General features: G+C 44.0%; 1 protein-coding gene across 4 annotated transcripts in view; it reads left to right on the top strand.

Moving 5' to 3' along the window:
* LOC311259259 (SH3 and multiple ankyrin repeat domains protein 2-like) overlaps window positions 1–16,197 on the top strand; it is a 210,944-nt gene that overhangs the window by 116,295 nt on the left and 78,452 nt on the right. For all 4 annotated transcript variants that reach the window (XM_084356291.1, XM_084356293.1, XM_084356292.1 and 1 more), the window contains one exon: window positions 4,874–5,297. In XM_084356291.1, the coding sequence (XP_084212417.1) occupies window positions 4,874–5,297 (424 nt within the window). The remainder of the gene's footprint in view (window positions 1–4,873; window positions 5,298–16,197) is intronic.

Genomic DNA, 16,197 nt, shown 5'->3' with positions numbered 1-16,197 from the left:
ACATTTAAATTTCACAACGTTGCTGACAGACTACCCATGATTCCTCGTGTAATCGTGTGAGCAAGCTAACCTAACTGTACGCTAAGTCACAGTGCGACACGATATCCATAATATCTAACAGCTGAATATTTGTAATGGAAACATATCGGCCAGTTATCTGTATTGTTATGGACCTTTCTGTGAGCTAAATGGATCATTTTCTGACAGAACCTCCACCTCAGACCATCAGAGGCCAACATGGCCGACGTTAGCCGTGCTGTAACTGCTGCTGACTTATTTAAACGTGGCGCTATCAGCTGACCTACGCGTCACTGTGGGCTCAGTTTAATATGCAAAGCGAGTTGTTTCTCTATCAGCTCTGGCCTGAAGAACGTGGTATGAGACGTTGTCCTCCTTAGATCGGGGAACATCAAATTTGGGCGTCATGACTGATTGTTGTTGGAAAGAGTCTGTTCTAGTCTGAGCTGATTGTTGTTCAGCGTCAGAAGAAGAAAATCGTTTGGTGTTTAACGATCCAAATAATTTTGCCTTGTAACTCAGTTGCTGTCTGTAGTTCTCCTTCTGATTATCTGAAACATGTTTGTTATTTACTATCAGAACCTGAACCGCTGACATCACGTGTGACGGTGAGAGATCGTTGTAACAATATAAGAGCAGCTTTTATGTGACACTTCATCAGGCCTCCGCTCGGAGCTGCAGCTCAGCGGAAGTTAACCTGACTTTGATGAAGTTCTCTCTCCTCCAGCCCTCCCTGCAGAGTTTGTCCTCCATTCACATCTCGTCCAAATTTAGAGATTTTTGCTCCGTTTTCTCGACGTATTACAGCTTCAATTAGCCAGCGAGGGGACGCCCTGGTGGCCTAGAGGTTAAAGTACCGACCGCAAAATCCTCAGTTCACATCTGGAGTGGGACCTTTAGTAACGTCTCTCCCCGTTTCTCCTGCAATATCTCTTCTGTTACTGTCTCATAAATGCATAAAATGCAGAGAAATAAAAAAATCAAAGAAATTAGCAAGGCAACCTCCCAATATCCGTTATTTTTTGCCAGAAACATGCAGGAACTTGTGTGTGTTGGAGTGTGTGCTCCTTTCTGGCCTCCAGGACTCTTCAAAGGTTTTCAGTAATATTATTTTTTTATTTCCCAGCCCCAGAAAGTGGTTGATTTTCTGGTTTGGACGTCCCTGGAGAAATGAAGAATAACTGCTTCTTCTTTCTCAGACAGGCTGGTTTGAGTGTGAATTGACCTGCAGAATGAAGTCAACTGAAAGTGTGTGAGAAGTTGTCTGAAAAATGAAAGTCTTGGTTCTTAGTGTCCTGATTTTAGCCTGAATTTTACTTGATAATCACACATCACAGCGCACAAGCCGGACTGTAGAAAGACAAACAGCATTTGAACTGGGTGTATTAGCATAATGTCAACATCATCATTTCTCTCAGCTGAGTGCTTCCAGACTCGCTGACCTCTGACACGCGCTCTGTGTTTCAAGAGCATTTAATTATATAGATCCCGCTGATTGCTTTTCCAACTCTTACATAAGATGCTCGGCTTGTTGTGACTCCCCACCGCTCTTTTACTTGGTAATTAATTTGTGTGAGCGATTATCTGCAGGAGATTCAGAGGAAGGAAGCGAGCGGGTCGATGCATTAGTGTGAGTGTTCAGCCGAAAGTTAAAAACTCGCCCCGGCAGCTTGGAGGGCCACAAGCACCTCAGGGACTCACGCAGATAGCCTGGTAGCTCCAAAATGTGCTAGCTCATTAGATGTTAGCACCTCTCCTCTTCATCAACACGTCGGCTGTAGACACACAGAGAGAGAAAGGTCTGAGATATTAGTCTGGGAATGTGATAATGACTCAGTGAATCCCCTTTCAGATGTTCAGGCGAACAGCAGGAAGCTGCACCACAGCTAGCAGGCGACCGTGATTAGCGCGGTACCATTGTATTAATCAGCTCATAATCAGGAGATGCTTATTGGAAAGGCTGCCGGCCCGGTTCTGTTCTGCTCTCCCTGCACTGTTGTAATTGTGAGGAGGAGAGCCGGTGATGGCTGTTGTAGGCTCGTCATCCCTCGGTGTAATGGAGAAATGTGTCCGTGGGGAAATCAAGGCCAACCTCCATTACTGGTTCAGTCCGACGGTACAGTGCCGGCAGCGAGGGCCAGAGGAGCTCAGCTCGGCTCCTGTAATCCTGATAATCATGCTAATGATGGTCAGAGAGAGAGCAGTGTGGAGCCACGGCCAATCAGCACTCTCAGTTCAATATTCGTGTGTGTGTGTGTGTGTGTGGGAGAGACAGTTATATCCTTCCTTTATTGATTTTACCTGCCCTGTGTTGGAGTGAGACCCAGTCAGAGAGAGAGATTAGATTCTGATGGATTGATAAGAAAGAAATGACAGGACATGTGCAACAACACCGGAGAACGAGTGGATGGATGGATGGATGGATGGATGGATAGATGGATGGATGGATGGATGGATGGATGATGGATGGATGGATGATGGATGATGGATGGATGGATGATGGATGGATGATGGATGATGGATGGATGGATGGATGGATGGATGGATGATGGATGGATGGATGGATGGACGTGCGTGTGCACACAGTCTCCTGGTGAGTCTCACGTCACCGAGAGAAAAAATAGCCCATCAGAAGGAGAAGGTGAGCTATTTATAGACTCCTCATCTCCTCCCCTGTGGTTTACAAATGCTGATATGAGCTTTGTTTCCACTCAGCACATGGAGGGTTAACTTCAGGCCCATGTCACATGTTACATAGCTCCGGTGTAGGTTTGATTTTTAATTCGGTGTTGAATTTCACCAAATGTTTGTATTGTATGTGATGTGAGGCTGTGTAGACAGTACAGGCAGGGACGATGTGTGTTTGTGGGATAACATGTAAGTTTAAAAGCCTGTGGGATTATTTACCTTTGGATTTCTTTGGTTTGCTGAAAATAATCTCTGTGGCAAACACAAGTTTACTCAAGGTAACGCTGCATTTGCATCTGCTGCTTCGTCCCTGATGAGGAAATCAGCAAACGAGACTGCAAATAAGGTGAATAAAACTTTAAAACATCACCTCATTCCTCCACAAACACCAGCAAACATCTGTTGTTTTGATTTGAGCCCCCTAGTGGCAGATGTTTAAACCAAACATTATTTAGCATGGAAGTTTGTGATATTACAGAGAAATGATAAAACAGGAAGACTGTTCGACCGGCAGCACCACGAGCCGTCACTCATCTAATCATTGTTTTGAAGCAACAACATCACAACAGTTTAACACCGACCTTAAAATACAAAGAGAAATGACTTCAGCCAACTAAAGACTGACTGACAGTATTAAAGACAAATAAGGCTCACATCATGTACGCTCGTTCAGGAGGAGGTAACGTCTAGTGTTTTTAAAAGTACACAAAAGATATTGAGTTCAAATATTATCTTGGTAAGAGTGAAAGTCATACGAACAGTACTTAATAATATAAAAGGTTTAAAGTATCTGATATCAAACATACTTGAGTATCGCTGGTAACGGGTTTGTTTCAGTTGGATCTCTGCAGGACGTCTTTAGGATGTTTTACAGTCACAGTGTGTTCGTGTCGGTCCACACTGGGATTTAAAGATCAATAACAGAATCTGGAAATGAATTCAACAGATTTGAACCAGATGTTGTGTCGCTCCAGTTGTTTTGATCAGAACGCTGCTGCAGATGTGTGAAGGGACGACTCAGGCTCAAGAGACGCAGCTGTAGAAACAAACTGCAGCGCTTTGAATGATTTTCAATGTTCTCGATCTCTTTGATTCTGATCGTTTCAGCACTCAAGACTAAACACTGACTGTATCAATGGTACAGCAGCAGAAGTCTAACGAGTAGTACCGTACTGCGGTTACAGCACCGGTGCTGTACAGATCAGAACGACTGGTTTTCAGTCCTGTGAGCACAGCTGCTCCACAGTTACACCTTTCCTCCCCGGGCCCAGTCATCGACAGATCGTGTAGCTGTGGTTAGAAAAACTAACAAATCATTCCAGGACTTTGATCCAAGGTCAGTGTGACGTTTCTCTAATAGTGGCTCAGAGTTCAGGAAAGCTACCGGCCCTTCATCATCACTGAACGACTGCCTAACATGCAGGAGCTCTTTGTGCTGCTGCTTCAGGGTGGAGGAGGAAGGAAGTGTCTCCACTGACAGACTGTGGATTCCTCTGTGGTTCTGGTACCAGATAGTGTTTAAGTTTGTAGAATCTATAGAAAGACGGGATAATTTGAGGCAGTAATGTCGCCCTCTAATGTTGATTTTCAGTTTGTTTCATTTTATACTGTTGGACCTGCACGTATGCAAATTATAAAAATGAATATTGTTGAAATGAATCCCTGTTGTGAGTATTTTACAAATTAGACCGGTGCATTTGTGATAAGACGTGCTGTGGACGGCCCTGCTAGTATGTTTTTCCTTCTGAACACCATCCACGTCACCTGCTCGTGAAGATATCTGTTACTTTCCAGCTCCACTTTGCATGTATGTGTGTGACTCATCATGTGTGATGTCAGAGATTATACCACCAGGTTAAAAGCAGGCGGGGGATGATGGTCTGCAGGTCTGAGGGACTGCCTTGTATTGTTTTTTCATCTTTTTTTTTTTTTACATACTTCATTCAGCATTTTTATAACAGGCCTGACACTCCAGGACAATCAGTGCAGTGTGCCAGGCGGGAATTCTCCCGATGGCCGGTCCGGGCCTGCCCCCAAAAACTCCAAAAAAACATTATGTCCTTTTTTATCAGCATTTAGGAAATGTAAGGAACTGAGAGATGAAACAAGCAAACGTTCTCTACTGGAACAATTAAACACTAACTCCCTCTTCTCCGTTCCTCGTCAGTGCCTTTCCGCGAGGCTCCAGCCTACTCCAAACGCCGCCGAGGTCCATCTTCTGGCAACGGCAGTGGAAACGACCAGTCCCTCTCCTCGTTATCAGCGCCACGGGTCCTCCTGCGCTCCAACAGCGACAACAACCTAACGGTCAGTCAGTACCAGCAGCACGGTTCTCCCGGCAACTGGGCGCCTCATCTGCAGCAGCACCAACACGCCCAGGCCCACCTGCAAAGGGCCCCCCTGCAGGGTCACCCGCAGCCTGGCTCCTCAGCATTACACCGCAGCCTGTCACCCCAGCTGCTCCAGCAGATGCCCAGCGGCAGCCCCAATGGCAACGTGGTGGTCCGGACCATGGGGAGGGGGGCGAGGAGCCGGTCACCCTCCCTCAGCCGGCTGGGGGAGGAGGCCCGGCGGGCTCAGCGCCAGCCCAGGTGAGTCTCTGCAACACAGTGTGTGTGTGTGTGTGTGTGTGAATCAGAGGAAGGACTGACACACACACTTTGTCCCTGTCCACTGTGGTTTTTATTCTCCTTTTCTTCTCACAAGATCCAGACGGACGGAGCTGCAGGTCAGAGGTGTTCATGTGACTCAGCGTTTCACTGTCAGTAGTTTGCTGTCGTGTTTCAGCACAGTTGAGATCTGCTGAGGGACGGCTGTTAGCTGTCACATTTAAGAAGCTGTCACCATCACTTAGATACGTGAGCGTCAAGAGCGAAATGAAACTAGACCACAGAGAAGATTCCCTTCACATTTTTGCATGTTTTGCAACTGTCTTGGGTTTTAAGTTACGCCTCCGCACTGGCAACAGTTATTGCCGGAGGTATTGCGTTTTTGGGTTGTCCGTCCGTCCCATTCTCGTGAAGGTGACATCTCAGAAACACCTGGAAAGGATTTCTTTAAATTTTGCACAGTTGTCGACTTCTATTAGATTTTGGTTACGCTGATTATTTCACAGATTTCACACAGACAAATGTCTAAAGGGATAAAATGACACAGTGACATTAAAAGTCAAAGATCAACTTCCCTGTAACATCGTCACGTTCTGCTGAAACAGTTTGTGGCAGTTATTCATCACCTTCACTCAGGGACAGAAGGAGATTGTGACCATATGTCACATCTGGTCAGATGCTGACTCGGTGTCACTGATCTTCAAACTGTGCTGACTGTAGAGATGTTTAGTGCTGCTGGGCTGAACATGTGTCTCATCGTGTTCTGTCAGAATCAGCTATATTCACCAAACATGAATACATCCGAGGTATTTAATTGTTTTTCTGTCAATGAACAGTGATAGACACACAGAACATGAACAACAAAGCTTAACAAAGTGAAGTCAGATCAGTTTTGTCTCCTAGGTGTCTTCAGGAAGAACATTCTGTCCCGTCCCTTCCTGAAGAAGGTACTTGTGTGAGTCGACCCGCTTCACTTCCTCTGGCTCAGTTCATTTGGTTCAGTCGTTTTATTATCCCAGATGGGAAACTTTGATTTGCAGTCAGGGGCACAAGATAAAAAACACGCAAATACAAAAAACAAAAGTACAAGAAGTTTCCTGTACATTGAATATACACACAATACGACAACAAAACAATCTCTAAAATATTGATTTACACGTGCAGAGTAAGCAGCGTTATTGCACAGGGAGCAAAGGAGCTTTTACTCCTACTGCACTTCCCTCTACGAGCTGAGGGAAGAGTTTCAGACTCAAAGTAAAGTGGCTGGTTTGTGCAGTCTAATAAAGATCTGGACTTGCAGAGAACCTGCTGCTCAAAGATATTCAGTCGTCTGGGGCTCTGTGGGACACCTGTCACCTTCACAGTATCAATCAGGTGGTTTGTGTCCCTGATGTTCAGGTTACCATACCGAGCAATCATAGAAACATAAGAACAGATTAACTTAATGACTCGTAAAACAAATTGTCCTATCTACATTAAAACATTTATAAATGTAGAAGTGTAAAAGATGTATGCAGAACTGACATCGAAGTCCTGTCTGGATGATAACCAGGACAGCGTGGTAATCCACCACAAGCTGATTGGTTTTTTGATGATATTGATCTTCAGGTGATGAAGTTGCACCATGTGATGAAGCTCTCCATCTGTCGTCTGAACTCTGCTGAGAAAAACAGTCTCTCAGTGAAGACAGTGTGTGAACCATACATGTCAATATAGAGAGAACTTGTGAAGAGAACAATATATAGAGAAAAATGCACTTAATTCATTTTATTATTTGAACTGCAACCTGATTGGTCGACTCGTTGACTTGACTCGAGGTGAACAATCACGAGGTGGTAATTCCACTTCGTCCCGGTCGTTGAAGATATCGTAAAAAGCTCTGACCTTTTCAGGGGGAGGCGAGAAATCTGATTATCAGCCTGCTGCATGTTCACACAGACTCACAGTAACCAGGTTACTGCAGCGCGTTAAAAAAGCTTCCTCTGATTCCAGACTTAACCTGGTTCCTCTGATTAACCTGATTATTTTAAAGGAAACTGCAGATTTCAGCATCCGTTTGAAAATGATGAACCTTAATCTCAAACCCCCAATTTCCAGCACCAGGTTTTGACAAAGAAGAAGAAGAGTGCACAGAATAAAAAAGCGATTTTGCTTCCATGATTTTAATAATTTAAAAGGCACCAAAACCACCTGGTCAGGTCTTGGAAAAGATCACGGTTTGGGTTAAAATAAGCTACGTAAGTTAACATAACTACGTTACATAAGTTGAAATAACTCAGTCTTGACTTTTGGTTTCAAGTCCTGTGTTTGACCCATCCACCCACCCTGACCCCCTCTCTATGGGGACTTTACTGCTACTACGTCACCTGACTTCCTCCTTTGCTCCCATCACCACTAGGGGTCATCGTCTAACAAGAAATGTGAATGTAGGTCGTAAAAAGCTGCTTGCACAGATGACCTGTGCGGCCGTGTTCAGGGGGAGGACGGCCTGAGTCTCGGTTGGAGGCAGAAATTCCAGATATCTCAGATCCTGGAGAAATAAAACCTGAGAGTCTCTGCATGATGAGAAAATGTTATTTTGTAATTTGGGTGAACTTACCCTTTAAACGAGGCCTTGTTGCTGGGTGTAGAGCTCTCAGTGTGTCTCCTCTGGCAGCGAACAGTGAAGTCTTCATGTACTGTACGTACAGTATACATGCTATCCCACCATCCCCCATGCGAGATGATGTATGACGGGTTCCTCTGGGAAACGTGCCATCAAACAGACTCGGGCTTCCTACAGTAGCTACGGCAACTGTTGCTATGGTTGCCTACAGACACTTTGCAAATGCATGCAAGTTTAGTATGTATGCAGTATGTATGTGCACTACATACACCTGCCGTACGTGCACCTGTGTGTGTACGTGTGTGTTCATTCAGAGATGACGCCGTGTGTGTGTGTGTGTGTGTGTGTGTGTGTGTGTGTGTGTGTGTGTGTGAGAGAGAGAGAGAGAGAGCGAGAGAGGGAGAGCGAGCATGTGATCTGGTAGAGGATTAAAGTGTGACGGCCGTTTATCTTGAAGCGATGTAACTGTCAATCCCGATTAAGACACATGCTCTCTGGCCTCTTCCTCCTCCTCCTCCTCCTCTTCCTCCTCCTCCTCCTCCTCCTCCTCCTTGGCAGATGGACACATTTGGAAGCTCTCTGCTGCACCAACACTACCCACACTCTGTAGCTCTGCCGCTGTCCAACACTGAGGAGAGGGAAAGTGTGGAGAGGAGAGGAGATGCAAAGACGAAGCAGCAGAGTTAAGACAGGAGAGTAAAGGAGGAGGAGGAGGAGGCAGATTGAGGGGTTGAGAGTGAGGGTGGAGAGGACGGAGGGGAAGACAAGTGGAGGAGGAGATGAACGAAGGGCCAGAGAATCAGGGGAGGACAGTTGCAGTTGCTTTGCAGTAACATGAACGTCACTATCACGTCTCGACATACTTCAGCGTTAAACTTGAGGGGGCGCTTGTAGAGAGAAAGCAAGTTTGATCATCGACAGCAGGGATGTTTTTGTGAGCTGTGTTCAATCTGAGGAGCTCCACCGTCTTCACATCAGCGGGGTCTACGTGTGATACTGTCGACTGCAGCTTTGTGTCAGCATCTCTGATGTGACGACCAGCGGTGTCGTGTGTGACCTCAGCTCCACCACCAGATCCTTACATGCACGTGTGGCTGTGTTGCCTGTTGAATGTCAAATAAGGGAGTAGAAACCCTTCCCTAAAACTTAAACTGAATTAAAAGGTTCAGGGGAAAAGACACCCAGTAAAGATCAAATCCATATGTATTCTGCGCCCTGGAACTGAACTGTGAACTAATTATTAATGTATCTGTAAGTCCACGTGTTGCCCCAAATCAGTCGACATGATAAATGTCGGCCAAGTACGTTTCTTTTTGTTGCAACTTTACGTTTGTTTAGGTTCAATGTTCTATTTCTCTCTCGTCACAACACTGTGCTCCTGGTTTTTCAGAAACGTTAACTGCTTACATTAAAGCCTGGTGACTCCTGCGAGAGGTCAGGTGACTCCTCTTTGGCCAATAGGAAAGGAGATCTGACGGTTAACAATTGCAAAATTCAAAGATGAATAATAATGTCAGTCTGTAACCTAATCACCATTTTGTCTCTCGTCTATCAGGATGTTCGTAGCTCTGCTCAGCCCCTCGTGGCCCGGCTGCAGGAACCAGGCAATTAATGACTTCTAATCAAAGATCAAAGTTGATTTTTTTTATACTTACTCACATTTTTGAAAGTCAAATTATATTTATGTGTTAAAGGATATTTTTCTCGTTGTCCACAAATCCCTTAAACAGACCAAAACCAACAGTGAATACATCAACATCCTCTGAGCCATAGATCAACATTATTGTTACACACTGTAGTTTATTTTGAGACCACAAATACTCACTAGAGCACCAAATGTGGATTAATCCGCTGCTGAAAATAGTCCCCAACAAATGCATTATATCCTAGATCTTTATGACTGAATGATACGTCGTACCAGTTGTTCTAAGAGAGAGAATTAACGTCCTGCTACTGTGGAAAACGCTGGTTCTGCTTGAGCGACAGGAGGTGCCGGGTGTCGGGCCCTTAATTTGTGCAAGGTATCGTGATAGGGAACCAATCAGAGTCGTTGTTCTGCAGCTCTTACACTGTGCAATCAGTATCTACTTCAGGATAAACAGAAAAGTGCTCTTGATAACATTTATTTTTAATAAACGCAGCTGACGACACACATCAGTGGATTTGACTTCGCTATAAACCAGCTGAAACGTCGCTAACATGTCCGATAAGTGTGAACTGTAGCTGTCAGAGCTCTTCCAGGCGTTCCCACCCAGCTGCCCTTTAAAGCCCCTGATGCTGCCGCTTTCCCTCTTCGCTCCAGCTTTCACTCCTCCTCTTCCTCTCCAACCAATAATCCCATCCTCCCCACCCCCCTCCGTCATCCAGCCTCCGCCCACACACACACGACAGCGTCTCTGTGGCTTCCCCCTTGCTCCCACTTGACATGTCAATTGTTGGAATGCAACACACACACACATACTTATACACACAAACAAGCACACGGTGGCAGCTGTCAGTCAGCCCCGGGGTGTCATGGCAACAGCTTCCCAGCTAGATGTGGTGAGAAATGAGATGTGTCCAGCGTCAGGACACACAGATCTGCAGATGATTGAAGACTTGGCAGTAATTTGACTTTTAACAGCGAGAAATCTGTTGACGAACACGCGTCGTTGTCGTGAGTTCGAACAGATGAGACGTTCACAGAGAGCGACTCTTCACGAGGTCCAGACGGACGAACCAGGAGGTCAGAGGCGTCTATATGAGTCATAAATATTTTACTGTTAATATTTACAGCTGAGATCTGGTATCATCACATCTCTGTAGGTCTGAAGCATCGCAGGCGTCTCATATTACAAACAAAATACGATTACATCTCAGAGAAGATTTCCTCTGTGAGTTTGACCCGATTATAAAATTCCCCTGATTGATTTAACTCGTAACGTCGTAAAAGCAATATACCCACAACAATAAAACAACGATAACCGAGACAAAGACACCAGTTCAGTAGAGTCTGAGGCACGGACAAATAAAATGACATTAAATTAGATAGTAATGAATAAAACTTTTAATAACATGTAACACAAACAGTCTGTTTCACATTTCAGACAAAGTTTTCCCAACATGTTGAGATTAACAGATTCAGATAAGACTTGCGTGAAATTAAAATAATTAAAGTCTGTGTTTTAGGCAAGTTCTTACAAGAATGTGAGGACTTATGCTGCGTTTACCTTTAAGTAGATGAGGTGATATTATGTCAGTGTTGCGTTCACAGCTTTTTAAAGGAGACCTTTAATGCTTTTTAGGTTTTTTTTTCCTTCCTTTGCTTCGTTTTTCATCGGTTCTTGTACCTGTGAAAGGTCTTGAAAGTTAATAAGTCCGTGCCGGTGGAGCTCCTCTCTCCCACAGAAAACACTGCCCCTTAAACACCTCATCAGTAGTCCCGCCTTCTTGACATCACACTACGTCACATTAATTCATGCCCGTACTCAAGGTAGAAGTGAAGCTACCTGGAAGCTGAAAACACGACAGAGTTAACCCGTGACACTTTGAGCAGGCTACTGGCTCAGGTGTGTGTTAGCTGACCAATCAGAGCAGACTGAGTATTCAGGAAGGGGGGGGGCTTAAAGAGGCAGCGTTTCAGATAGAGCTGCTGTGTGAGGAAAATGAGCACTGAAGCATCAAAATCTATTGTAGTAGTAACACAAAATAAAATAATAAACCTGAAAATGAGCAGGATATGTTTTCCTTCCTGATTGTGCATTAACTGCAATTTCACAACACTGATGTTAATAAACTGCTCTGTGTTTGTCTTTGAACCTGGCTGGGATCCAGTCCCAGTGTGAGCCAGACCAGCTCCAGGTGTGGTCTAGACCCGTGCATCACCATGTGTTGCTCTGAGCTAATAAGATGTCCACATGCATGTTAGCAGCAGGTGTGAATGAGGTCACGGTCTCTCCACACACAGTCAGGGTGGCGTCGGGCAAACTGCACAATATAAAGACTGTGAATGTTGATTGTGCAGTATTTGTGTCTGCACTGAGATGTTGTCTCTCCCTCTCTCTCTCTCTCCCTCTCTCTCTCTCTCTCTCTCTCTCTCTCCCTCTCTCTCTCTCTCCTTGTCTCGGGTGATCATCCAATAATAGCACAAATTATGCACAGCTGGTATTAATCAACACTGTCTAATTAGCACCTCAAAGCCACCTGGGTAATTGCCAAAAAAAAAAAAACTATGGCTGACGGTTTCTTCTCCGTCTCAGCCGGTACCAGCTGATCCTGTCGGCCGGATTCAGTTTCATCTGAATGTGAAGCGGCTTGGTGGGAAATGTTTCTCCCACATCATGATACCCACAAGAACAGATTCAGAACCGGTCCCACAGCAGCCGTGGATGATGACTTGTTCTGTGTGTGACAAGAAGACTTTGAAGAGTTGTGTAAAAATTTGCAGCGTGTGTGTGAGAATTCCTTTATTTAAGTTTTTGCACAATAAAAGCACATTTTCTAACACAGAAGGGACGACAGATGTAAAAGATAAAAGTGCTGTCAGGTGTGATGCAGTGAGATGTCTCAAACTAGCAACTTGCTAAAACCCAGTGCAATGCATCTCCCTGTTATGTGCAGGGTTAATGTTTTATTGTGCACTGTCCCTGTTCAAATAAAAGAAATAACAACAACTATCACTACATGAGTGAAGAAGCAGTGAGAAGAGTTTTCTTGTTGCATTAAAGTCCTGTACACCTGCAGAAACAGGTGTAACGTCACCTGTGGCTCTGCATGGTGTTAAAGTGATGCCATCACAATTATCTCTTCTCGGGCTTGGAGACAATTTAAGATCGCTGTGGTTACAAACCAGCACCAGTAATGGTGCCCTCCATTGTACTGTAAGAAATAAACAACCTCCGATACAGAAAAGTGCAACAGAGTGGTCATCCAAGTGGGACTGTCGGAAAGATCCATGTTTTTCCGAGCAGATGCACCGGAGCGCTTTTAGATCGGGAATATGGACTCGGAAATTCCAACTTCAGTCTAAAAGCTGTTGGTCTTTACCAAGCAGATAATATCAGGTTGCATTATGGGAAATGTAGGCTGTAGTGTGTATATATATATATATTATCCTGACAGATACTATGGACTAAAAGTCCAGATATCTTTGTCTCTGCTGCTTCAGTTCTGAGAAACTTTGAGTTTTGAGAAATTCATATAATAATCTGCCCCCCAACTTCATGCAAGTGCAGTAATTCATTGAGTTCCACTTAAATATAAATGTTTTTTATTTTGGCGACAAGAGTACACGTCATATACCTGAGTAATGATCAACTAATGCAAACATTGATGCAGGATGTATCTTGAATTCCTGTCATCATCAAGTTACTGTGACTTTAAGTGATTATTTCACACTAAATACACATAAAAGTAGAATAATGTAGCTGGATTTATATGCAAATATTTGCATCTTATGACCAGTTTGATAAAACAAAACAATGCTCTTATTTCTGTGAGAACAGAAACTGTTCTGCTTTCAGAGAGGCTGAGAAAATAATCAGATGACGTCCAGCTAATTTGATCAGATAATTAATGCATTAAATCCTCTCGAGTCCTCCCTAGAATAATTACAAAACATTTAAAAACAAGAAAAGCATTTAGTTTCTGTTATCAGCCTTTTTTTTAATCATTATTCCGACTCTGTCCCAACAGCCTGTGCAGCAGAACATCAGGAGCAGAGCCGGTGCATGAGGATTATATAATGTCCACATCTGTAAAAATAGGTTTGGTTCATGGCTGTTTGGGTTTACGTTGTTAGATCGCCGTCTTGATGAGACCCTGGTCACTTTCACAGTGCTTTATATTGTGATGATTAAATTACTGTAAGTCAATCATGTGTAGCAGCAGTTTGATGAGGCTGATATCATCCACAACTTCTCACTGGACGGGGTTATTGAGGACTTGTTGAACATGAATCTTACCTTGTACGTGTTTCCCTTTTTTTGTTTTTTGCCACTGGTCCGTTCATCCTCTACAACAGGAAATGAAAGAGATTCTCATTAAGAGTCGCAGACATGAGACCAGTTGTGGTTAAGGTCTTGTTAAGCATTAAATATACATAATTACAGTCATAACATCCGTCTCTGTGATGCCCTCACAGGTAAAGAGCCTGACCAGATTATTTGTGAATTGTCTTGTATAACGCCGGACGTCAGCCGTCGAGCAGAGCGTCTCCAGAGCTTTTTAAATTGCTGTGTTTGAGTCCTGCAGCATTATGTCTCTCAGCGGTACACTGAGTATTTCTCAGAGTGCACAGTTGCAGTTTTGTCCGTGGCTTTCCCTTTGGAAACTGTGCGAGCAGCCTCACTAGGTATTGAATGGGGTTAGCTCTCTAAAGGCCCGTGAAGGTTTGAGGAGGAGCGCAGTCTACAGGACAAGGTGACCCACTTACTTGAAAAAACCATTTCCTTCCTCTCTCTCAATCCCTCGCTCTCGCACTCCATTTTCCTTCTTTCTCTTTAATCTCCTAGTTTTTTCCTTCGCTGTGGTTTTATCTCTGACTCGTCCTGACTCCTTCTGTCTCTCTGCATTATAAAACAGTGTGTGCATGCAGGACGCCAAGAGAACGTGGTTGAAAACTTTTCAGCGTTTGTATAATTTAAGGTGATATTAAAGAGAGACGTGTCCTGGTCTGAAGCCGTCCCTGTGGTTTCACCTCATGTATTTGACATGAAGATTTGAAGACGTTAAGGAACTTCACGTGTTTGCAAACGTTCAGCCTCATATTTCATCTCAGTCATTTAACAATTCAAACACATTTTATTTCTGTGCAACAAAATGTCAAGAGCTTGAAGGTTTTTAATAAAACATATCACGCTCTTACATGTTTGGTTAGAATAAAAACTGTATTCTTCTGGTCCTCCGGGACATTTGTGTTCCCAGTCTAAACTTCAGTCGGTTGTGATAAGTGTTGTTATGGAAGTTGACCACTAAGTGGCGCTACATTATCATGTCAGGTGCATCAACCAGCACCACTGTGGTCACATCTCAGCTCTGTGGATGACTGAAGGAGTGCTGGGGATCTGTTTTCTGTTCATAAATCACACTGACCCTCTTCTAGAAATAAATTAATAATTTGGTATTTTGATATTTGACTGTTTGAAACACCGAGCCGGGTCCTGGCAGCTGTGTGTGGTCTTTAGAGCGTCTTGTCTTCTACCCAGAAGCCACTGCAGCTCTGTGGGTCAGAGACCGCCCATATTCTGCCCCACTTACTACTGAAGACACGTGTCTGCTGGCCTCTGAATATCTCCGCTGCATAATTGGTTTTTGTGTGTGCGCACATGTGTGTATCCATATGCATGAGTACAGTGGAGCTGTGTGTGTGTGTGTGTGTGTGTGTGTGTGTGTGTGTGTGTGTGTGTGTGTGTGTGAGACAGCTCGTGTTGTTAGTGCTCATTCGTTGAAGCTCATAATGATATTTTCTTATTTGTTTTACACTGTTAAAGGTTATTTTTAACCTTTTGAAACACTGTCGACCTGTAAAGATTTATGAAACACGTCTCTGCTGCTCGACGAGGTCACATATTGTTTTGTATTCCACTTGGTCTTTTTAGAAATATTTCAGTTGATTATTAACTTCCCACATTTTGTTGTGTTAATGTCTCACACATGACTGACATATTGCTCACAGAGATTTCAAACTATCACTTCATTAGCTGCAGCAAATTAACATTTAGACATTTCCACTTTAAAATGTCTAAAAAGAAAAGACCTTCGTTATAGAAATCTGTAATTTACTCGAGGTTACGGTGAGTTTCATTTGGTTGCCTGTTGCGTTCAGGGGAGAACATCTGATGATTCGTCAGAGAGACGAAGAGAAGTCAGAAAACATTACTTAACAGTGTTTTTAAATCCTGGTCTGCTTGTTGTAGATGTTTCACTGCCCCCCAAACACACCTGAATCAAATGAATGGGTCTTTATGAGGCTTCAGCTTCAGCTTGACGGAGCGCTGATGCTTTGATTCAGAGCTGTTGGATCTAAAACATGAAGGTCAGGGGGCCCGAGTACCAGAATTAAAAACACTGTCTGAATGTAACGTGAATTAAAAAACTTCATTACCTCGTCAGTGAAGATGTCTGCCTGAGTCACGTCAGATAGATGAGGACCAGCAGTGAAGGTTGTTTAATGAAGTCAACAACTCCCATGATCCCACGCTCCTGTACGACATCATCAGACTATCTTTTATTTTCATCGTTACGATTGACAGACTCCCTGCTGCATTAATTACTCTACACACTGTCACTAAATGTAAA

The sequence above is a fragment of the Pagrus pagrus genome, assembly GCF_965226575.1.
Source record: "Pagrus pagrus genome assembly, chromosome: 1".
In the NCBI taxonomy this organism is placed as follows: Eukaryota; Metazoa; Chordata; class Actinopteri; order Spariformes; family Sparidae; genus Pagrus; species Pagrus pagrus.
This window is presented reverse-complemented; position numbering and strand designations above follow the sequence as displayed.